Source organism: Thermobia domestica, chromosome 7 (assembly GCF_964235325.1).
Source record: "Thermobia domestica chromosome 7, izTheDome1.hap1.1, whole genome shotgun sequence".
Classification (NCBI taxonomy): Eukaryota; Metazoa; Arthropoda; class Insecta; order Zygentoma; family Lepismatidae; genus Thermobia; species Thermobia domestica.
The window spans coordinates 151,467,462-151,491,301 of record NC_137460.1 but is presented as its reverse complement, the minus strand read 5'-3'; the positions used below and the strand labels follow the sequence as shown (position 1 = coordinate 151,491,301).

Genomic DNA, 23,840 nt, shown 5'->3' with positions numbered 1-23,840 from the left:
CGCTTAACAGTGATAGCGCTACACAGAGTTGAAAAACCAGTGATTGTAATTTTTAACACGTTTAAAAAACCGAAAATCAGTCGCATGTTTGTGTACCGCACAATTCAGCTTTTCTTTAATACTGGGTCCGTTGAGGATCGTCCAAGAGAATACGGTCCACGAAGTCCAAGGATTTCAGAAACTGCTAAAGCAGTGGCGGCATGTGTGAGGAGAAATTTCGTACGGAAACAGGCAGTGATGGCCCGTAATATGAACATCTCAAGTGAACGACGTCCAGAGTATTCAGTGACTATCGTGGTCTTCGAGCTTACCGACAATCAACTCGACACTTGCTGACGTCACATCTGAAGGCGCAAAGAATGGTAAATATAAACGTCTGCTCCAGCTGTACGCGAATAATGGCCACAGACAGATCCTTTTCACCGATGAGAAGCTATTCACCGATGAGAAGTTCCAGAGAGTGGTCTTTTATGACACCACACGTCTTCATTTTTGTGAGAAAAGTGTTTCGGGGTACTAAACACAGTCCTGGAAACTACAGTGAAGGACTTGACCACCACCCTGTTCAGAAGGCCTCAATGAATTTTCCAACATGTAATGTTTGTGCCCACAGGCGAAATCAACCTAGATGTAGCTGAAGCACAATGTACTTAACTTCATATGCACTGACGATAAGCAGCTCTGATCTTAATCCGCTGTACTACAAACTGTTGGCATGCTTAAGGATCTTGCCTGTATGCTACAGCTGGCAGTTTGAAGCTCTCTTTACTGGCGACATTTCCTCTGGAGATGGTTTGTGTGTAATAGACGAGTGGTCTACCAGACTCCAAGTCTGTGTGCATGCGAATGGCGGACATTTTGAAATATGGTTGGTGCAACCTATTGTATGCTTGACATCCGTTATGCATATTAAATTACTTTTCACCACATTGTTGTTTTTCACTTCTTCCTTTGTAACAGTAATTATTGTCACTCTAAGTAGTTGACTGTTGCATATTTTATAGACAATGATAGGAATGCAACACGAAACGTGTATAAGGTAATAACACAGAGGATTTACGTGCATCACTTGGCCATTCGAAATGATGTGTCACGTGATTGTCTATATTATGTTAGGCGGGGTAGAACGGAGGCATATCTTGAAGCGAGTAGACGGTAGTGACGTAAAACAGAAAACCTCTGGCCTTTCAAAGAAGCCAAACTGTGGATGCGTGGTTAGATGGCGCAAGTATATCTAAGGTGGGAAGGGTAAGGTATGTTGTGATGAACAGTGTCCAAAGTGATGACGGCTTACAAGTTTCACGGGAAATATCGAAGTGTAATAGTGGATGAAAGGGAAACCTCAACGACAGGGGTCACTGAACATTGAGGAAATTGTTCCGATAGACCATAGAACAAATGTGGCAGAAGTGACTGCGAAATTCAACCAGTGCTTGGAAGGTCTACGGCGACAGTCATAATTCTTCACAAATTGCATAATCTGAACTTCCATTGTCAAGTTGCAATTTCCAGACCGTTGATCACCACCAACAACGCTTTAGTGCGAAGAAAATAGTTCCAAGAACATGCAAAATTATGCACTGATAATCGGAAGCGCGTAATATGGTCCAATGGGTCCACTCTCGCCGTATTCCTAATAAGAGACATTGTTATGTATGGCGGACGTCCAAAATAATTTATATACCGAACTATATTCACCCTACCATGAAATATGGCTACAGTCTGTAATGCTGTGGGTCATAATTTCCTTATTCCACGGATCATGTGATCACACCCAGAGAACACATTACCGCGATTAATTGTATACATTTTAGAAGACCACATATATCCTATAGCCTAGATATCTTTTTCTGGTCAACGATGAATTCTCCAAGATGACAATGCGTCAATTCACACCCCTGGAGCTGTTGAGGCTTGCTTTCATGAATATCGGGATGAACTACGTAGAATACCTCCCCTGTCCCATTCAATCGCCAGACCTCAGTATTTGAATACCTGGTTTATTCTGGAGCTCGGACTCCAAAGCAGATTTGCTTCACCATTCTTGCTCACGTAACTGAGTACTTCATTGCATGAGAATGGTACAGTATTCCACTGGAAACCAATCATGACTATATTCCTCCATTCTACGATAAATGAGAACTGTTGTGCAGGCTAATAGTGGTCCAACGCCGTGTTAATAAGATAAATTGCATTTTCTTCCGCTTTCAGTTATTTTGATAACCATTTGTATATAGTGCGCAATGTTGGTGTAAAACATGAAAGTATTCGACTTTATTATGTAAATTACATATTATTGCAAATAAAACTCTTGAAAATCTTTATTAATTTGTAATTTTAAAGTTTTATTATTAATGGAAATTAAAAATTGAAATGAAACGTAATTACAAAAGCTTGTAGATTTAAAAAAATGTAAAAAAAAAAAAAAAAAGGTAAAAATAACGTGATACTCAAAAATATTTTTGTGATTTATTTATTAGTTCATAATAAGATTAGATTTCCTGATACTGATCAAAACTAAGCCGTTTGCTGTTCAAATAACGATCTCCTGCTATTTCGATCTCCATGTGAAGAATTTTTCATTTGTAATAATAAGGATAATAATATATTGTAATAATACTAGTAATTAATTGAAGTAATCTCAAGGAAATAATTGAGCTAAAATATTATTACATTTGTTGAACAACATTATATGTTAGTTAAGTTTAACTTAGATGTAGGCAAATTGACTGAACTAATTGGCTGAACACTATTACATAATTAACACATTCCAAGGGTTATTTCGTTTGGAAGTAGTTCGTAAATCTAGTTGAAAGGTTTGATTGTGGGAAACAGAACTTCTGAGTATTTAAACAAATTAACGTAATCAAATTTCGTATTGTAGCTTTTACATTTATATTGTAGACAGTGTTTAGTACTGTTTCTTGAAATCTTAGGAGTATTAAGGAAAGTGGTTCATAGTCACAAAGCTTTCTATTTGCAATTTAAAACTCAGCACGAGCAGTGGTAATGTAGTATATTTTTTTAAAAGTAAAATTTTATGTTAAAGACTCAAACTGAACTATATATATATATATATATATATATATATATATATATATATATATATATACATATACAGGGTGAGTCAAAATAAGTGTTACAAGCCAATATCTCGCGAACTATACATCATATAAGAAAAATATTAAGAGACAATGTACAATACAGAGGGGCCTAAGAAATGAGTCAAACATTAGGTTTCCCCCGCCCCCCATTTTTGGGGGAGGGGGGTGAACGTGAAATTTTCAAATGGGAACATAGGTCGAGTGATACCTCGTTCGAAAGAGCTTGAAAAATTGAACAATTTTTGTAGAAAACAATTTTTGATATGAGGCACCGTTTTCAAGATGGGCCCCAAAATTGGTCCTGTATCCGATAAAATTTCCAGTACTTATAAATAAGTGTTACAATCCAATATCTTGCGAACTATACATCATATAAGAAAAATACTAAGAGACAGTGTACAATACAGAGGGGCCTAGGAAATGAGTCAAACATTAGGTTTCTCCCGCCCCCCATTTTTGGGGGAGGGAGGTAAACGTGAAATTTTCAAATGAGAACATAGGTCGAGTGATACCTCGTTCGAAAGAGCTTAAAAAATTGAACATTTTTTGTAGGAAACAATTTTTGATATGGGGCACCGTTTTCAAGATGGGCCCCAAAAATGGTCCTGTATCCGATAAAATTTCCAGTACTTATAAATAAGTGTTACAAGCCAATATCTCGCGAACTATACATCATATAAGAAAAATATTAAGAGACAATGTACAATACAGAGGGGCCTAAGAAATGAGTCAAACATTAGGTTTCCCCCGCCCCCCATTTTTGGGGGAGGGAGGTAAACGTGAAATTTTCAAATGAGAACATAGGTCGAGTGATACCTCGTTCGAAAGAGCTTGAAAAATTGAACATTTTTTGTAGGAAACAATTTTTGATATGGGGCACCGTTTTCAAGATGGGCCCCAAAAATGGTCCTGTATCCGATAAAATTTCCAGTACTTATAAATAAGTGTTACAAGCCAATATCTCGCGAACTATACATCATATAAGAAAAATATTAAGAGACAATGTACAATACAGAGGGGCCTAAGAAATGAGTCAAACATTAGGTTTCCCCCGCCCCCCATTTTTGGGGGAGGGAGGTAAACGTGAAATTTTCAAATGAGAACATAGGTCGAGTGATACCTCGTTCGAAAGAGCTTGAAAAATTGAACATTTTTTTGTAGGAAACAATTTTTGATATGGGGCACCGTTTTCAAGATGGGCCCCAAAAATGGTCCTGTATCCGATAAAATTTCCAGTACTTATAAATAAGTGTTACAAGCCAATATCTCGCGAACTATACATCATATAAGAAAAATATTAAGAGACAATGTACAATACAGAGGGGCCTAAGAAATGAGTCAAACATTAGGTTTCCCCCGCCCCCCATTTTTGGGGGAGGGAGGTAAACGTGAAATTTTCAAATGAGAACATAGGTCGAGTGATACCTCGTTCGAAAGAGCTTGAAAAATTGAACATTTTTTGTAGGAAACAATTTTTGATATGGGGCACCGTTTTCAAGATGGGCCCCAAAAATGGTCCTGTATCCGATAAAATTTCCAGTACTTATAAATAAGTGTTACAAGCCAATATCTCGCGAACTATACATCATATAAGAAAAATATTAAGAGACAATGTACAATACAGAGGGGCCTAAGAAATGAGTCAAACATTAGGTTTCCCCCGCCCCCCATTTTTGGGGGAGGGAGGTAAACGTGAAATTTTCAAATGAGAACATAGGTCGAGTGATACCTCGTTCGAAAGAGCTTGAAAAATTGAACATTTTTTGTAGGAAACAATTTTTGATATGGGGCACCGTTTTCAAGATGGGCCCCAAAAATGGTCCTGTATCCGATAAAATTTCCAGTACTTATAAATAAGTGTTACAAGCCAATATCTCGCGAACTATACATCATATAAGAAAAATATTAAGAGACAATGTACAATACAGAGGGGCCTAAGAAATGAGTCAAACATTAGGTTTCCCCCGCCCCCCATTTTTGGGGGAGGGAGGTAAACGTGAAATTTTCAAATGAGAACATAGGTCGAGTGATACCTCGTTCGAAAGAGCTTGAAAAATTGAACATTTTTTGTAGGAAACAATTTTTGATATGGGGCACCGTTTTCAAGATGGGCCCCAAAAATGGTCCTGTATCCGATAAAATTTCCAGTACTTATAAATCGGAAACGTATGAGTAGGAAACGATTAAACAAAAAATAAAAAACGGAAACATCATAGGCAATGTGGAATGATGTTGTGGTGTCCGCAGGGCCCTAATAATGGGGCTCCGGGACCAATTTCAAAATTATTAATGGGAATATAGCTGTAGGTTGAGTGATACCTTGTTTGATAGATCGTGGAAAGCCAAACAGCTTCGTACGAAATTTGTTTTCATTTTGGGCAAGCCTGTTTCAAAATGGCCGCCAAAAATGGTTTCACATTCAGATAGAAAGTGCAGTGTTCAATTTGAGTATTACACGCCAATATCAACGCAACGAACTCCGCATCAAATAAGAAAAGTGTTAAGAGTCAATGTACAATACAGAAAGCCTGAAATTTGTGTTAAAGAAGTTCCCTCGTCCCGCTTTTGTATGGAGGGGTGTACATGGAATTTTCAAATCGCAACATAGGGCGAGTGATACCTCTTTGATAGATCGTGAAATACCAAACAGCTTACTACAAAAGTTGTTTTGATTTCAGACAAGCCTGTCACAACAGCATTACCACAATCTAATATCCTGTAAAGTAGTAGGATAACGTTTAGTAATTCTACGGGTATGTGCGATGTTAAAAATTGTAATTTCAATCACTGTAAAGCAAATAATTTCAACACTTACCATGTTACAAATGATGCTGGATATGTCCTCCATCCTGCTCCACACACCTCCGTAAGCGGCGGCATAGGGATGTTCGTACATCATGTAGCATCTTTGGAGTGATAGATGCACACACACCTTGGATACGCGCCTTCATATCATCAGTAGTTGTTGGTACGTTGGACATTACCCGATCCTTAACATAACCCCAGAGGAAAAAATCAAGTGGGGTTAGGTCAGGAGATCGTGGAGGCCAGTGAATAGGACGTCGACGCCCAATCCATTTATTCGCCATACGGTGGTCCAATAAGGCTCTGACCTGACGTGCGTTGTGTGCTGGAGCACCGTCATGTTGATACCACATTCTTATACGTTCAGCGAAAGGAATATTCTCTAACAACTCCGGGTATAGTACATCACTGATAAATGCGGCATAGGTATCACCAGTAAGACGTCCATCAAAAAAATATGGCCCAATGATATGGTTACCAAGGATGCCACACCATACATTAAGAGACCACCGATGCTGATGAGCAACTTCTCTCTGCCATAGTGGATTTTCCCTAGCCCAATAATGCATATTATGTCGATTTACGTGTCCTGTGTTTGTAAATGTAGCTTCATCGCTAAACAAGATTTTGGATATGAAGTTGCGCTGTCTGTTTTCCATACCTTCCAACCATAGACAAAATTGCAATCTGGCATGAAAATCATTGCCAGATAGTTCCTGCTGTAAGATGATATGATACGGATGAAACATGTACTCGTGCAAAATACGCACTACAGATCTTTGGCTAACTCCACTGGCCTGAGCGAGATATCTCGTGGTAACATGTGGGTCTACGTGCACTGCTGCCAATATTCCTGTTGCACGTTCTTCATTGGTTGCAGAGCGGTAACGACCCCTACCTCGTCCCCGGACAAGACTACCATGTTGCCGCAAACGTCTCTCCAATCGCAGAAATGCCATGTGAGATGTTTGTTGGCGTTGGGGATAGCGCATTGCATACATTCGTGCCGCGCTACGATAGTTTCTTCTACATTCCCCCAACACCAGCAACATATCTACACAATGATCAAACACCGCCATTGCTCTATTCAAACGCTACCCAAACTAATAATATCAATACGATAGTGTTCGTTTACTTATACGGAAAACTTATCACCAAAGTTTATATCCCGTTCTTTCTACGTCTGCACACTTACACTTACATTTATTACGTTTCCATAGCGATTACATTAATAGTTGACGATCAAAAATAATCTAAAGATATTTCTTTGCAACTTTCTTTTCTTTGTATAAAACGGCTCAAATAATTCGCCTCTGATCCTTTTTTTTTATAAGATGGTACAGATTGTTAATGCAATATACAACGTTATCGTTGTACTATGTTCCGAAGGCCATCGGTTCCATTCCCCAGGCAATGACATTGACGGGCTTTCCTTACTCTAACTGGGCACATGCTGAGATGTTGCCTACAAGTAGGGCCTAATAGGTACCTTCCTATCCCTTTCTCATAGGATTGTAGTGATTGAGGAACGACGTCTTTTTGCGCATACGTATTAGTATTATTCATTGTCTTATTATTTTCATTCATATTATTATTATTATTACTAGTTTTATTATTATTTTGCGTATTCTTCTTCTTCTTCTTCTTCTTCTTCTTCTTATTATTATTATTATTATTATTATTATTATTATTATTATTATTATTATTATTATTATTATTATTACGTTATAGGTCGATTTTGCCTCCGAAAATTTTATTTGTTATTCACTTACAGTATGATGATGGAACCTCGTGTTCGACATATTTTTAGGCCTGTTTGTATTGTACATGGACTCTTAACACTTTTTATTTGATGCAATAATTCGCGTGATATTGGCTTGTAACACTCAGTTTGAACACTGCACTTTCTATCTGAATGTGGAACCATTTCCGGCGGCCATTTTGTAACAGGCTTGCCCGAAATCAAAACATTTTTTTTTCTAAGCTGTTTGGTTTTCTATAATCTATCAAACAAGGTATCACTCGACCTATATTCAGATTTGAAATTTTAAAATTGTTCCCGGGGCCCCATGATGGGGTCCTGGGGCACCACAACAACACCATTCCACGTTGCCTATGGCGTTTACCTTTTTCATTTTTTGTTTCATGTTTTTCTACTTAGCCGTTTCCGATTTATAAGTACTGGAAATTTTATCGGATACAGGACCAATTTTGGGGTCTATCTTGAAAACGAAGCTCTTGAGGTATCACTCGACCTATGTTCTCATTTGAAAATTTCACGTTTACCTCCCTCCCCTAAAAATGGGGGGCGGGGGAAACCTAATGTTTGACTCATTTCTTAGGCCCCTCTGTATTGTACATTGTCTCTTAATATTTTTCTTATATGATGTATAGTTCGCGAGATATTGGCTTGTAACACTTATTTATAAGTACTGGAAATTTTATCGGATACAGGACCATTTTTGGGGCCCATCTTGAAAACGGTGCCCCATATCAAAAATTGTTTCCTACAAAAAATGTTCAATTTTTCAAGCTCTTTCGAACGAGGTATCACTCGACCTATGTTCTCATTTGAAAATTTCACGTTTACCTCCCTCCCCCAAATATGGGGGGCGGGGGAAACCTAATGTTTGACTCATTTCTTAGGCCCCTCTGTATTGTACATTGTCTCTTAATATTTTTCTTATATGATGTATAGTTCGCGAGATATTGGCTTGTAACACTTATTTATAAGTACTGGAAATTTTATCGGATACAGGACCATTTTTGGGGCCCATCTTGAAAACGGTGCCCCATATCAAAAATTGTTTCCTACAAAAAATGTTCAATTTTTCAAGCTCTTTCGAACGAGGTATCACTCGACCTATGTTCTCATTTGAAAATTTCACGTTTACCTCCCTCCCCCAAAAATGGGGGGCGGGGGAAACCTAATGTTTGACTCATTTCTTAGGCCCCTCTGTATTGTACATTGTCTCTTAATATTTTTCTTATATGATGTATAGTTCGCGAGATATTGGCTTGTAACACTTATTTATAAGTACTGGAAATTTTATCGGATACAGGACCATTTTTGGGGCCCATCTTGAAAACGGTGCCCCATATCAAAAATTGTTTCCTACAAAAATTGTTCAATTTTTCAAGCTCTTTCGAACGAGGTATCACTCGACCTATGTTCCCATTTGAAAATTTCACGTTTACCCCCCTCCCCCCAAAATGGGGGGCGGGGGAAACCTAATGTTTGACTCATTTCTTAGGCCCCTCTGTATTGTACATTGTCTCTTAATATTTTTCTTATATGATGTATAGTTCGCGAGATATTGGCTTGTAACACTTATTTTGACTCACCCTGTATATATATATATATATATATATATATATATATATATATATATATATATATATATATATATAATTTTTTTAAGTATTATAGTATTAGATTTATGCTATACAGTGTACAATAAAATGCCTTGTAGAGGACGTAATTGTGATCATTCAGTATTTTGTAACGGTTTTTATTTATTTATTGTATTTTTTCAGAATGTATATGTGAATATTAACCGAATTCTTAATGTGGCCTCAAGATTAATAGAAAGCAATCATTATGCTGCTCAGCACATACGAGCTGTTGCAGGGAGACTGGACCGTGCCTGGAAAGAATTCGCTGCAGGTTTAGATGAAAGAACTTCAGTGTTAGCACTGTCAGTATTGTTTCACCATAAAGCAGAGCAGGTACAAAATGTAAATTTAAATTACTTTCTTTCTTTCATGTTGTATCCTATGAGTATACTTTACTTTATGGAATAATGTAGATTGGAGAGGGTGAATGGTATCTTAGTGGTAGAGGTAGAGAGAGTATCTTAGTGGTCTTTTGATGCGAGGAGTCAAAGGCAGTGAGAGTTTCGGGTTGACTACATTGTATTCGTGGATTTTGTTGGTTCTATTTTTTCCAAGATTTTCATTTCATCAGTTATTTTATAATGTACTCACCTTTATCATTTGTCTCCTGTAGCCTACAAATCTTAGCAATGAGGAGTTCATTTCATTTAAATATAACCTGAATGCAGAGAAGAATTGAATTCGTTTCCACATGTATAACCAATGAGCTGCTTAAACATATCATACCTTAAAAATTAAATTCCTGATTTTTTCATAACCTTAATTTAATGTAAAATATACAGGGTGCGGCACGTAAAACCGGCCCGTAAAGTGAACACATAAAATGAAATGTAATGTATTGAATATGATTAACTACAACACATAAATGAAATGTAATGTATTGAATATGACTACTCACCTTCACAGCAGGTGCTGAAAGTGTCCTCCGCTCACTTCAACACACATGTGAGCACGATTGAGGAGATTCATATATACCCTTGTCAGTTCTTGTGTTGTAATGCTATTGGTGACATCCTGGATCCTGGTCTTGAGTTCTTCAATTGTGTGTGGATTTGTTTCGTATACTCTTCCCTTTAACAGTCCCCATAAGTAAAAGTCACACGTGGACAAGTCTGGTGACCGAGGAGGCCACAAGCCTTTGCTGATTGTCCTCTCTGGTGTAAACATCTCATGCACAAGGGACAATGATGCAGCTGATGTGTGGCATGTTGCACCGTCCTGCTGAAAGTAAAATAACTGACGCTCCTCTTCGGTCAAGTGTGTATAAAACTCCTCCAGGATTCCCATATACACGTCACTGTTCACTGTCGTCTCAAAGAATATGGGCCCAATAACGCGTGTGGCGGAAATGGCACACCAAACACCAATCTTCTCATCATGCAAGGGTACCTGGTGGATTGCATGTGGATTTTCTGTCGACCAATACCGGTTGTTTTGGGAATTTACGTACCCAGACAGGTGGAACCACGCCTCGTCACTCATGATGAGCATTAGTGGATCCAAGAAACCACTGGCAACATTGCTCAACAGCCATGAACAGAAATGCACCCTCTTCTGCAGGTCAGGCTCCTTCAGTTCTTGCACAACACTTATCCGGTACGGTTTTAACTTCAGTCCCCTTAAAACACGTCTGCAACTTCTCTCACTCGCATGAACCTGTTGACTCAATCTCCTGGTTGACTTTCGAGGACTTCTTGTCATTATCTCCTCCACCTGCATCTTTAATTCAGGTGTGCAGACAGATGGTCGTCTGTTCCTGGGAGTATTTTGAACCGATCCTGTACGCCGCCATTTTTCAATCAATTCCTGAATGGTGCTTTTTGCTGGCACAGAACGTCCTGGAAATTTCTCCCGAAACAAATTCTTTGTTTTCACAAAAGATCCAGTGAGAATGAACCCTTCAACAATGGCAACACGCTCGGGTATCGAATACGGCACTATCACACACTGACACTCACCCGGCTTAACACAACGAGGCCTTTTTCTCAACTGGTTTCGGCAAGTTTCACTGGCTGCGGCTGCACGTGACTGCTGCAGGTCACGTAAGTCGACCCGACCTCGACACGCCATCTCTTGGTAGGAAGGTAGATTATTTAAGTGTTGCCAAAAACACAATATACCAGAATATTACGACGGGCCGGTTTTACGTGCCGCACCCTGTACTACATAATATATGTCATTCAAGAGCTAATGAAAAACATGATATGCATGTATTGCTGTATTACACAATCCTATATGAAGGGCTAGCGGGATAAAAGGGATAAGTCCATCAATTCGCAGAAAGGATGTTTTTATGCCCAATTATACATTGAACAAATGCCTTTCGAATGGTGTTGTTGGTTGTGGGATAAATGGGACCAGTCCTTCTAAAATCATTAAGAAAAATTAAAAATAAATTATCAAAGACAAAAGTTATTTGGTTTCAGAGCATTGGTTTTTCTCTCCTGAAAAATTTTTAAAAGTGGACTTATCCCTTTTATCCGCCAGCCCTTCATATAAGGAATGAAAATAATGTAGCTGGTAGAGATCTGTGATAATTTAATTGCTTAAAAACTAAGATAAATAGAAAATATAATGGACTTTTCCTTTCGTAACTGTTACGGGTAAATAGGACTTACACATTAAGGTACATCGTGAATTTCGTGTTAATATTTAGTGTTGGAAGCCTCGTAATGGAAAAATGTGATACTGAAAGAAGATGGAAGTATACAGGGGGCTTCTCAACCTGATAAACATGTTGAAGGTGAAAACAAAATTAGTCCAACCAAGAAAAGTCAGGAAATAATGTGACAAATGTTTAAATAATAATAATAAATCCGCATAGGGTTATTAATCAGGATTTGTAATTTGTAGATGCTGTAACTTTTCTAGTTAATGCAGATAGTAACAAATACAGTTCTGCTAATGTCTAATTCTATAGCCTCGAGTTCATAAGGAGTTGTTTAGTGGTTCCTTTTGTGAAAGGATTTTAACAAACGCTAGTATATTGTGGATATCGTATTCAAATGCAGAACATACCTCTTTTTTTAAATATTTTCCAGATTTCCTTATTTTTATCTAATATTTTCTACTAGTGATATAATCTCGAAAATTCAATTTTGAAGGACAAATTGATTTAAGCTGTATTTCATAATTTTTACTTTTATTTGCAATTTAATTAATAGTTGCTCTATTAATTACCTTTGAATGTCCTGTTTATGATTTCTTAGTTACCGAGCCTGTAAATTAAATTTCTCTAACGGAGAAACTGAATGCTTTTATCTGTTACTGGAAAAGAGAGAAATGTAAGTTAATAGCTACTAGCATATTTAACTGTGTAGTAATTAATACTCAAAGGTTTATAATGCATGAAAACTATCATTGTTTATATATTTATTTATTTTTCTTTTATAGTATGTTGAAAATGTACCTAACTGGAATCAAGCGTGTGAAAATATGAATATTCCTAGTGAAGTAATAATTTTAGAAACTGCCATTCATCAGCATCAGAATCTCTACGAGTCAATGTGCCAAGCGTATACTGAGGTATGTTCTTGATATGTAGAAATGTCAGTAGTTAAAAAAACTTTTGTTCTTTTGTGATTAAGTGAAAAAATAGTAGTTTGTTAATTTAATTATAGTTTTTCTCAATTAAAGTTTTTTTTTTAATTTTCTGAATTGTTTTTTTTTATACAGCGTTCGAAGTTTTTTTTTCTTCTTGTAGTATTGCATGCGATGGTTGTAATGATTTTTATTGACATGACTGTTTAGTTTGTTGACAGTAGTTGAACTGTCTGTAGCTGTCTGTCGATAGTAGTTTCATCATTAATTTGATTTAGTTATTGTGTTAGTTTGGAATAGGGTTTTTATTTCCTTCTTGTAATAAATATACGTAAAGTTTAAGTATTGATTTTGGTAATAGAAGTTAAGTTGGTTAAATATTTATCGTAATACAAGGTTGCTTCGAAAGTAAAGTCTCCTTACTTTTTATTGGATCGAAAGATCCAAAATATTTCAGGCAAAAATTTTCTTGTAGGTCTTATATCTGGAGAATTACATAGAATGTATTAAACCCAAACTATCACTTAATTCAGTATGATGTCCTTAAAAAAAAATACAAAAACTCGATTTAGGGGCCATTCAAAAATTTTGTGGCCCCTGATCGAAAAATGCATTAAAAGATCCAAGATAAAGGGTGGCCCAAAAGTAGGTATACACCCCTGCATTGATCAAGTATAACATCCAGTTTATGGGTTTATTTGCTGCGGGTCTTCCAAGTTTAAGATGTAAGTAAAAACACATTAAGAACAAATAATAAAGAAACTAAGTCTACCTGATGGATAACAATAAGAAAATATTTAAAATTCAATTAACTTATCAGTACGGTACTGTATACCTACTTTTGGGCCACCCTGTATTTCAATCAACAATTTTCATCTACGTCTTATATCCAGGGTTGGAAAAAAACATGATTTAAAAAAAAAGAACGTTTTTTATGTTTAAAACATGTTTTTTTTTTTGTTTAAAACGTTTTTAACGTTTAAAACAAAGTACTTTGTTTTAAACAAAAAAAAAACGTTTAAAATGTTTATTTTGTTCAAAACAATAATCTAAATAGGCATATATATTACATTTTTGCACTCTTAGGTATTGCTTGTCATCTATATTCAACCGCTAGATCAAATTTCGGGAACTTCCCTAATTTCGATCCGCCCAAATGTTCATTTCCGGAGAAAGAAATCGGGAATTTCCCGATCTCCGTTCACAGAATATGTAGTTTAGTTTCTTTGTGTTACGTTCTATCAGGGCTTTAAACCTCAATGGCTCAGTCTTAAACCTACAATTAAGGCTGGAAGATGGTTTTGGTACCAATTTATTCCTAAAAGATGCAGCTTTGCTGATGTACATTTTATGTATGTGGAAGGAGGGTAAATATCGTTTTTTTTTTTTTTTTTTTTTTATGTTTTGTTTGTTTGTTTGTTTTCTCAACAGTTTTTTGGGGGCCATTCCCCCTCTTGGGGGATAGATTCATAAAAATTGTTACGTGAAGCAATGAAGTAGGCCACTACATGGTAATGGCCCCCAATGGTAATGTATTTGGACTTCTTACTTATATGGGGTAGCAGGAAGGGGACAAAATTAGCAAATTTTTGGAGTTTTTTTTTTTTTTTTTTTAACGTAAATTCCATTTATTTTTACAACAAACATCAATAGCTCAGTTCTTAATTAAGCTAGAAAGATGATTTGCTACCAAAGCATTTTTGAGGGATGAAGCTTTCCGTCAGTTGCATTTTATGTATATAGGGGGTACGTATGTACGGCCGAGAGAGGGAGGATGAAGTTTTTTTTAAATTTTTCATCAAATTTTTTTCATCAGGTTTTGGCGGGTATTTCTCACCCTTTTGTGGTACATTCCTAAAAATTGGTATGTGAAGCAATGAAGTAATCCCCTACATGATAGTAACCTGTATGTGTACTTGTTGTTTATAGAGGAAGAGGGGGTCAAATTTGGTTAATTTACATTTATTTTCGGGACGGTCCCATATAACGCAAGATATATTTCATTGAAGTGGTCTAGAAGCATAATTCTTGTTCGTATACATGATGTGTGCAGCAAAAATGATTTGCAACAATTACTGAATGGACGTGGTACTATAGTGGGGGAGGGGAGAGAATGTCTAATTCAATGAATGTTTTTCTGCGCATATTTTTTTTAAAATATTTCCTACATAAAACGAATTCATTACGCAATGGCAGCAATGGCTACCATTTCTTATATTATTGTCACAAGTATGTGACCTACACATTAGCATCATTTTGTCAGCGTAGGGAGACTGCAAGGGTTGCCAGGGACCCACAAAGTCAATATTTTCACATTTTTAATGATTTTTTTTTATATCTGTTCTTTTTCGACGAATACGGCGGGAATTTCACGAATGTTACCTCGTTGGAATTTGTGGTCTATAAGCTTTCCAATAGTGTATAATTCACGACTCTGATAATTTGGGGGTTACCAGAGCCCCGAACATGAGAGTCTACCGTTTTGTTAAAATCCCTGGCGGGTGTCTAGAGTTAATTGTGTTGTTGTGCCGTAGACACTAATCATTATTAGCTACCCATGTTGCAGATAGAGATGTATCTTGAAAACTGTTTAGTTAAAATGTCATTTGCTTCTTGTAGGCTAGTCACTGCTCTTTTCTATGAGTTGTATTGTATTTGTCAGAGTATTTCTTCTAACTTATGATGTGAGAACTGTTCATTATTATGGAAATGATAGTGATCAAAAAATACCCAAGTTTTGAATTTGTGAATTTGGATCTTAGAATAGTGTATAGTGTGTTTAACCTCCATTATTCTTGGAAATTAAGAAATGTTCAAATACTTCACTTGAATTTCTGTTGGTTTAGTTATACGCACATTGATGTGCAGAATTTCGTTCAGTAATTGCTGTTATAATAAGAATATAACTCTGCTTGCAATTTACTCCATGCACAAATCCTGCGGAGGATGGGTTGTTTGTTAGAAAATTAAATTAGCTTCTTCAGTCTGATATTTTAGTTGTTTTAAACATGTCCAACCAGCATCGAAAATAAACACGTTTAAAACAATTTGTTTAAAACGTTTAAAACAAACTGAATAAAACAACAGCCCTCGTTTTAAACATGTTTTAAACATTTTGTTTTAAACATATCAACCCTGCTTATATCTGGAGAACTACATATAGTGTATCTAAACCAAAACTATTACTTAACTCAGTATGATGTGCTTATTCCGTTTTATATATATATATATAATTATTAAAAAGAAACGAAAACTCGATTTAGGGGCCATTTAAAAATTTTGTTACTCCTGATGCAAAAACTAATTATTGACTAAGCTCGCGATCTTTTGATGCATTTCTTGGATCATTCCTAGAATTCTTGGCCAAGATCGCAATCTTTTGATCCATTTTTTTCGCATCATTCCTAAAATTCTTGTTTCTAATATTGTTGCAAATACCAATGTAGAATTAATTTTTGTAAGTGCAAATTCCTTAATACACGTGCTATTAATTTTGCAGATCGTCGTTCTCGATAAATATCTGTATCCCGTTCGTACATTGCATACGTTAGTTACCATTCCTTGACTGAATCATTTCTTTATATCTATGAGGGTACTAAGATTGCAGATTTGTTTGTTGTGAAGTCTACTTTCATTCGTCTAGTAAACTTGGGTTCGGTCTCTTCGATACTAATGTCACATAAGTGCTCAACAGCACGCATCTTCAGCATCTACTGCTTTGTTTATTTATTTGTTGAAGTTCAGCGTGCCTTTTTCTCTCTAAGGCTATGTAAGACTTGGACGTTGTACAGTTAAGGTGGATCATTAAGTGTCCTCGGTGCTATGCTAAACACTGCTTGAATAGTGCAGCGTTGCCAGGTAGTGTCGAGTGTTTACTGGTGTCAGATAATAAAGAAAGTAATCATGGAATTCTGCTTGGATACTTACTAGAAAAGTTAGTTTTCGACTCTTACTGCAATTCACAGCTAAGTTCCGCTTCTCGAACTGAAACGCTAGAATCCAGGAATTAGACGTACAAATTTGGCAACAACGCATTATGGCGTTCTGCGCAAGTTTCTTCTCAAAATCTATTTCCTTAAATGTAAATTAATATTTAAATAAAATGTGAAACATAACACGAAAAATGGTCAAACAATATATATCTATTTCGTAATAAGATCATTACTTTAAAATACTTTATACATATAAATAAACATTTCATAAAACTTGAGCACCTCTAGTAAGATCTAACAGCAAGTGCCACCTTGTGTGCTCATTGTAAAACGAATCAAATATTTTCTTTTATTTGTTAGGTTTTTCGATATCAGAAGACGCAGCCAAATGAGTCAGTGTCTTGTATTGTAGCTCAAACGTAACTCTATCCTCTATCTTATAGTACAATAATTATAATATGTAACGTTTCGTTGCGCAATAATTAAGGGAATGGGCTAAAATATGTACTGACTTCCGGGTAGTGATCCACCTTAAGGTAAAATCCTAACTACCCTGAGCATTCAGTGCTATCCCAGCGGGAATTTAACCCAGGACCACGTACATCAAAGGCGTGCACGCAAGCCACAAAGTTAGTGCGGAGAACATCTCTGCTGCTTGTGTCATCTGTAACCCTTTTCAGTCATTTGTAAAAATAGGTAACCATTTTAAATTTTTTGTTACTAACTTTGAAATTAAGGTAATTATTTGAATGTATTCTTCGTAATTTAAAAGAAGACAGTGTTTCCGAGGTAGCAAACTGTAGTCAAATGATCAAAATCACTTCATTGTTACTTTTAAAAAATGGGTGTTCACGTGTGCTGGCGATTGTAACAGTCTGTAACACACTTTCCTGGTAGGCAATTTCTTGACAATACTTTAAAATCTGTTCATATAGTTTAAAATAATTTTGTAATAACAATGCACCGGTGCCTTGCAATACTTGGCTACAGAAGTTCTCCAATTGACATTGAATTTCAGTGGAATCAATGTAGTTTCCATTCATAAATTTAAATGTCCTCGTTGCTGGTAAAGTGCTTTGATGTCATTGACTATTTTGATACACTACAATGCCGTTGCCATTTAGTGCATCGATGAATGGACGAGCAAGTTCGCATATTTACATTTCAGGCTTAGAATTTGTGTACGCTAAAGAGCTCGCCAGAAACAAGGAGTAATTACTTTCGAAACTGTCTTGTACTTTTGTCTTCGGGTGAAATTTATGTATAAAGGTCGATACAATAGAGTTATACTTATCTAAATTTTGTTCGTTTCCTTTTTCCTTACAGGTATATAATGCATATCAAGAGTTGCTCAATGGGCTGGATGACATGGTTCAAATTTGCTGTTCTTTTGCCATAGATTCAGAGAGAAGTTCTATATGTGATAATGTATGAGTCATTTATTGTAATATTGTTTATTCTCTCTTTTTTGTTTCAGCACTCATGAAGTGGACTCTGGGTGTTCTCTGCTTCTCTTTCAGGGTATATAGAAAACTGCATGTTGACGATACTGTTCACACATTTTTGTTCACTCAGAAATCGAAAATAACATATTTAGTTACTGCCTAAATACACATAAATGGTCGAGAATTCAGTTTATGATATATATAGTTGAGCTTTAGAAAAGAATGAAAAAGCTTTTGATATATGATTGTCTTACAGTGTCTAATACAATTATGAGTTAACGTGGCGACTAACCTTTGTTTAACGTGTGTAACAGATTTAACTTTGAAAATATTGAAGAACAGATATTCTCAGCGCGTAAAAGTACAATTTGATAGGATTGGCTTGGTGTAGAATAGAATCGGAAGTCAACTATGATTTTTGCTGGAATTAAACTTTGTGTCTGATCTATAATTTTGTTTAAACGTTGCGCAGATGCTGCAAAAAAATATGTACCACGTAAAATTATTTTATTTTATTTGTATCTTTAGGATGAGTTTGTCAACGAGAATATAAATTAAAATAATAATAATAAACCGAAAAAAACAACCTTCAACATACATAAAGTCTGGCACATTTATATTAAGGTTAAGAACGTTTACTAGTTGCCAAAATTATATCCTAAAAGCACAAATGATTAATGGATCATAATTAAAGTCAACCTCTAACTTGTAGCAACTTAATTTAGGTTATTTAAATCTGTATGGTCATTCATAAGATATTAAGAGAAAAGTGTATTTTCTTTTGACTCGATTGTACACAATATGTGAGTTCATTAACAGTAAGCTTACTTGTCATGTAATCAGATATTTGCAATTCATACTCGGTAACATATTCTGAAAAATTAATATGTAAAAATGATAGGTATTAAAACTCACATTTTTAGTAGTTGTGTGAAACAGTATCGTCTCAACTGATAGTCTGGGTGAATGTTTCATATCTTTAGTCCATGTATATAATGTAGATATCGAGAAAGTGTATTCTGTCTTTGTATAGTTATGGTATTGCAAGAGTTGTTATAATCCCAAAAGTAACAATTTTCTCGTGTTATAATTCTTCGCTCTGCTATATACAATATTTCTTCATAATCAATAAATAACTCATTTATGCAATGACCTGTTTGTATTATGCTTATTTTGTGATGAAAAATCTGTCATTTAAAAACATTTGACAATGAATAAGCTGTCTAATAAATAATACAGAACGAAATACTAATAAAAGCTGGAAGAAATATTTTATATCCTTTTCCTGCGATTATCTTTGCTTCTGTGTGCATACTACCGTCGATTGTGCTTGTGGATGTGTAAAAATGTGCAAAGCAGCTACAACAGGTTTAGCTTTTTATTTACTCTGCTGAACCTTCTACTCCTGGTTAACATAACACTATTGCATGAGTACTATGAACTTTCGAAACTCTTAGGTTGTTTATTAAGTAAAACTACACAAAGGGATTCCACAAAGAGTGCTGTGCCTTTTTGAGGTATACCTTCTTCGGTTTGAATCAATAAGTGCTCTAAAGTATGTTAAAAGGATAGTTGCACTCACTTCAGCGATAGATCTATTAACTTATAACGAGCAATTCTGTCTGTATTTACAGGTTTTCATGAGATCCTCAATGTTGAGAATTACTTTTGCGAGTCATACCCACTTTTCCTTCCATTTTGATCATTTTACTACCGATATTTCATTAATCACTTAAATTTCTTATCCATCTCAATATAATTATAGAACATTTAATTCATAATTAATTTAATTTAAATCAAAATACTTAAGGTATTTTTTTCTTCCTGACTATTTTGGCTCACAGGTTAGTCATTCCTTACAAAAGGTATTTAGAAATTTCATCTCGTGTTTTCAGTCTTATATTAGGTTAGGACTTATTTGGAGAGCTAGAATTGTTTATAAATATTTAAAGAAGAAGAAGAAGAAATTCTTGACTGCTTGACATTTAGAAAGTGCAGTGGCATCTGGGGATGTGACGACTAGACGATCTACATGGCCATACCTGTCATTTGAATATCCTTTATTTAGGTTTTAAATGCTTTGAAGAAAATCAAAATTGGTTTGAATTCACCCTCCCAAATAATTCATTATAAAAGAAAACTGAAATATGTTGTATAAAGAAGACTTTTTTTCTTTTTTTTTAAGTATATAACTCTAAATAACGTGTACATTGAATCAACAAAAGGTTAGCTATCTGTAAAACAGAATTCCAAACATTTTAAAAAGATAAGAACTTTTACAAATGTTTGCTCAAAGTGATTTGCTAGCAGAGAAGTATGATTAACTGTGAATCAGTTATAAATAATTAAATACCTAAGGTAAATGTTTCAGTCGACTTTCCATTGTTATGTAAATAATTTTTAAATGTATTTGAGGTAGAACATGTGAAAAACCAAAATCATAACTTTGGAAAGCCTAGAAAGAAAGATTCAAGTATAATTCAAATTTATGTATTTATAATCTTGCAGTTGCTTATTGATAAATATCTTATCTCAGGAATACAGATTCGCTTGAAGCTCGTAATAGCGTGATTGTGTATTGAACGCATTAGTGTTTGAAACTTTGATTGCGTATCAGGACACAGACGTTTCTGTATTCATTTGATATTATTTAAGTAAGGAGATACTTTGATTAAAAAGTAGACTGTTGTTCCAGGAAGCTAGACATAGTGGCACTTGAGTCAATGCTTTGACCATGTATCACTCACTTAAACTTGCGTCTTTAAGTCCTAAATAACTTTCCTTAACGGTGCTAGAGCCCATTGATTTATATTGAGATTTTTTTTTAATGAACTGAAATTTTAATGGTTTGGAATTCTATGTAAATGTCCCGTACTTTCTAAAAATTAAATTTTATTTGTAGCAACGAATTTAAGTAATTTTGTTTATACGTATATATATGAAGAACATGCTAGAAGGTATGGTGACAAGAAAGAGAGGGAAGAGGCGAAGAAGGCTACAAAAAAGTTAATGTAGGGAAAATGCATAATTTCGGAGCTAGGACCATCCAAAGCCTAAAAAGAAATCGCAGCACGCGTTGTTCCGAACAAGAGGAACCATGGAACAAGCGATTCCTAACACTTCCGATCTCCTCCTGACGAATTTCATGTGTTCATTCCTGTCAAAGTTCACTTTTTGTCTACTTTAAACTCGCCTTGAAGTCCAACTATATCTGGAAATTATGCCCTGTGGAGAATCCATTGCACATTACTGAAATGTACGTTCTTGGCTAACGTATATATGGCTTCCTTTACGCCACTATGGACCGACACTCCACGGTTCCTCTTGTTCGAAATAACACATGTTACAATTTATTTTTTCCATGCTTTTGGACGGTTTTAGGTCTCAAACTGTAGATTTTTCCCGAAAGGTCCATATAATTTATTTTTTTTCTTCGTTTGTTGTGTGGAATTACTTCTTAAATAGGTTTAGCATCGACATAATCCATATAATATAAAATCGAATTTAATTGATGTAATATTAAATTTATATATAATACAAATTCATTTTGAAAAAAGGAAGCCAGATTTAACTATGCTTGAAGAAGAAATCAGTAAAGTCACATCAATAAAGTCCAGTTCATTTCAAAGAAAAGAGAAAAAAATTCGCATATAAATCAATGGACTAAAAATAAGAATAGCTTACGTACTTAGCACCGTTAATATCATTTTTATTTGTTTATTTATAACGTTGAAATGTAACTGCTGTAATTTTTTGCAGTAAAATTTGAGTTTCACATGCATTCAAAAATATCAAAGATAAATTGGCGCTCTATATTCTGATACCATCTGAAATGTCAGTTACTGCGCATAGATTATAAATAGGTCGATTAGGGTCGCATTTACTCTACTGAAGTGCTTATTTTTACAGTTATGTTGTTTTCTTGTTATTTTTGTGTTCTTACGGAAATTTATAAATGGGTTCAGACACGAGAAACCTTGTTATTGATAACGAGATCCTTTTCAACGTATTATTTATCTGAACCTACAATGGCAATTACATGAGATTGGGAGAGGAAATTATACAAAATTTGTGAACAAGTTATTTAAAGAAATCGGAAATGTATCTTGGAAAATAGTCTTTTAATAACGCTGATTGAGGAAAGTAGCCTTAATAATAATGCAGTATGTGTTAGATAGAATATCATGAAATGCAGTTCTGATCACATGTATATTTTATTCAAATTTTATAAGTAGGTCCCTGAATATCTTATTTAAATAAAAGCATACTTGAAAATTTCATCTACAACATCGTACAATATTGCTGAGATCATTATGAAAACCTTTACCGTAACTATACAAGCAGAAGACATTATCATCTGATCTGTAAATACAGTCATATTTTTAAGATCTACTAATCTTCTTTCTTACCTACCTGCAGCCATGTGCAGACCAAAGTTGCAGGAAAAGTTTCAACATACCTACACTTCAGTCTCATCTTTTAAATTTTGTTCAAATCTGGTGGTGGATTACAATGGCATATTTGTATGTATCTGTATATATGTACATTGTGTGTATATATATTTAGAGCTAACAAGGTGTTGGTTACCTCCTTCACAGGTTCATAGTACTAGCAAAAAACTTCTCTATCAACTTGATCATCTGGTTCAAGTGTGTAATCAGCCCGGAATGGAGCAACCGTCTAGAAAACATGTAGGCATCTTTCAATCTCTTATTCACTTTCATTAATATCTTCGTTGTGTATAAATTGTTCACGTACATATTTGTTGATATTTTGTTCATATTGAATGTAGTTTGGAATGTAAAAGTAGTCCCAGTATGTGTGTAGTACATTTGCATGCATATTTTCTCTAATTAATTGTCAAGATCTTTTTAGTACTAATTGTTGTTCTTTTTGTGATACGCTTTGTTCTTTTTTCAAATTTTTCACGATGTAGAGTTTGCCTATGGTAAGCTCTCTTTTCCCTAAAACTACATTTGTTAATTATTTGCTTTTTAATCCCATAAAGTTGATTAATAATAATGCGTAATTCATCCAGTTACTCCCTGAGTTCGTAGTAGCAATGAATTTGTTGCTGCCTGCTGGTAGCAAATATAGTAGGTAATCAGTTCGTAATGAGGAAACTAAGTGCAACTTCAGCTATTATTGGTTAGTTAAACATTACAACTTTTTAGTAATAAAGCTTCATATAGCTCGAAAGCATAGTTTGATGTCGGAGACGCTGACATCGCTGATAGTTACAAACTATAACAACACTGCTTCAGAGGCCGCTGTGGCTCAGTAGTAGAGCGCTAATCTTGGTGCATGGAAGCCCTGGTTCGATTCCGGTTTCCGCTAAGTAAGCTTTGTGGTGGACAGACAAAATGTACGTGTTTTCTCGGAGTTCTTCCACTTTCTTCATTTCATTATCACTGTCTTCCTTAGCCTCGGAGCATAATGTGGAACGTTAAGGCCTAGTTCCAAATAAATAAATAACATTTCTTAATAAAATAAGGAACAATTGTTACGAACGATCTACTTGATTTTTAACACGTTCATAAAAGGAGAAACACTCATCTATCAAGGACTTTTCAAAAACTTAAAACTATATTTCATTCGTTTTTGCTTTCTTCTTTTCT

The 23,840-nt window shown here is 35.2% G+C and overlaps 1 protein-coding gene across 6 annotated transcripts in view; it reads left to right on the top strand.

Annotated features, from left to right (window-relative positions):
• Positions 1-23,840, top strand: part of trio (trio Rho guanine nucleotide exchange factor) — a 1,041,517-nt gene that overhangs the window by 426,749 nt on the left and 590,928 nt on the right. For 2 of the 6 annotated variants that reach the window (XM_081765420.1, XM_081765421.1), the window contains exons 9-11: positions 9,447-9,647; positions 12,699-12,830; positions 18,104-18,205. In XM_081765420.1, the coding sequence (XP_081621546.1) occupies positions 9,447-9,647; positions 12,699-12,830; positions 18,104-18,205 (435 nt within the window). Of the gene's footprint in view, positions 1-9,446; positions 9,648-12,698; positions 12,831-18,103; positions 18,206-22,820; positions 22,914-23,840 lie in introns of all 6 variants that reach the window. The other 4 variants (XM_081765424.1, XM_081765422.1, XM_081765423.1 and 1 more) reach the window with 4 other exon arrangements.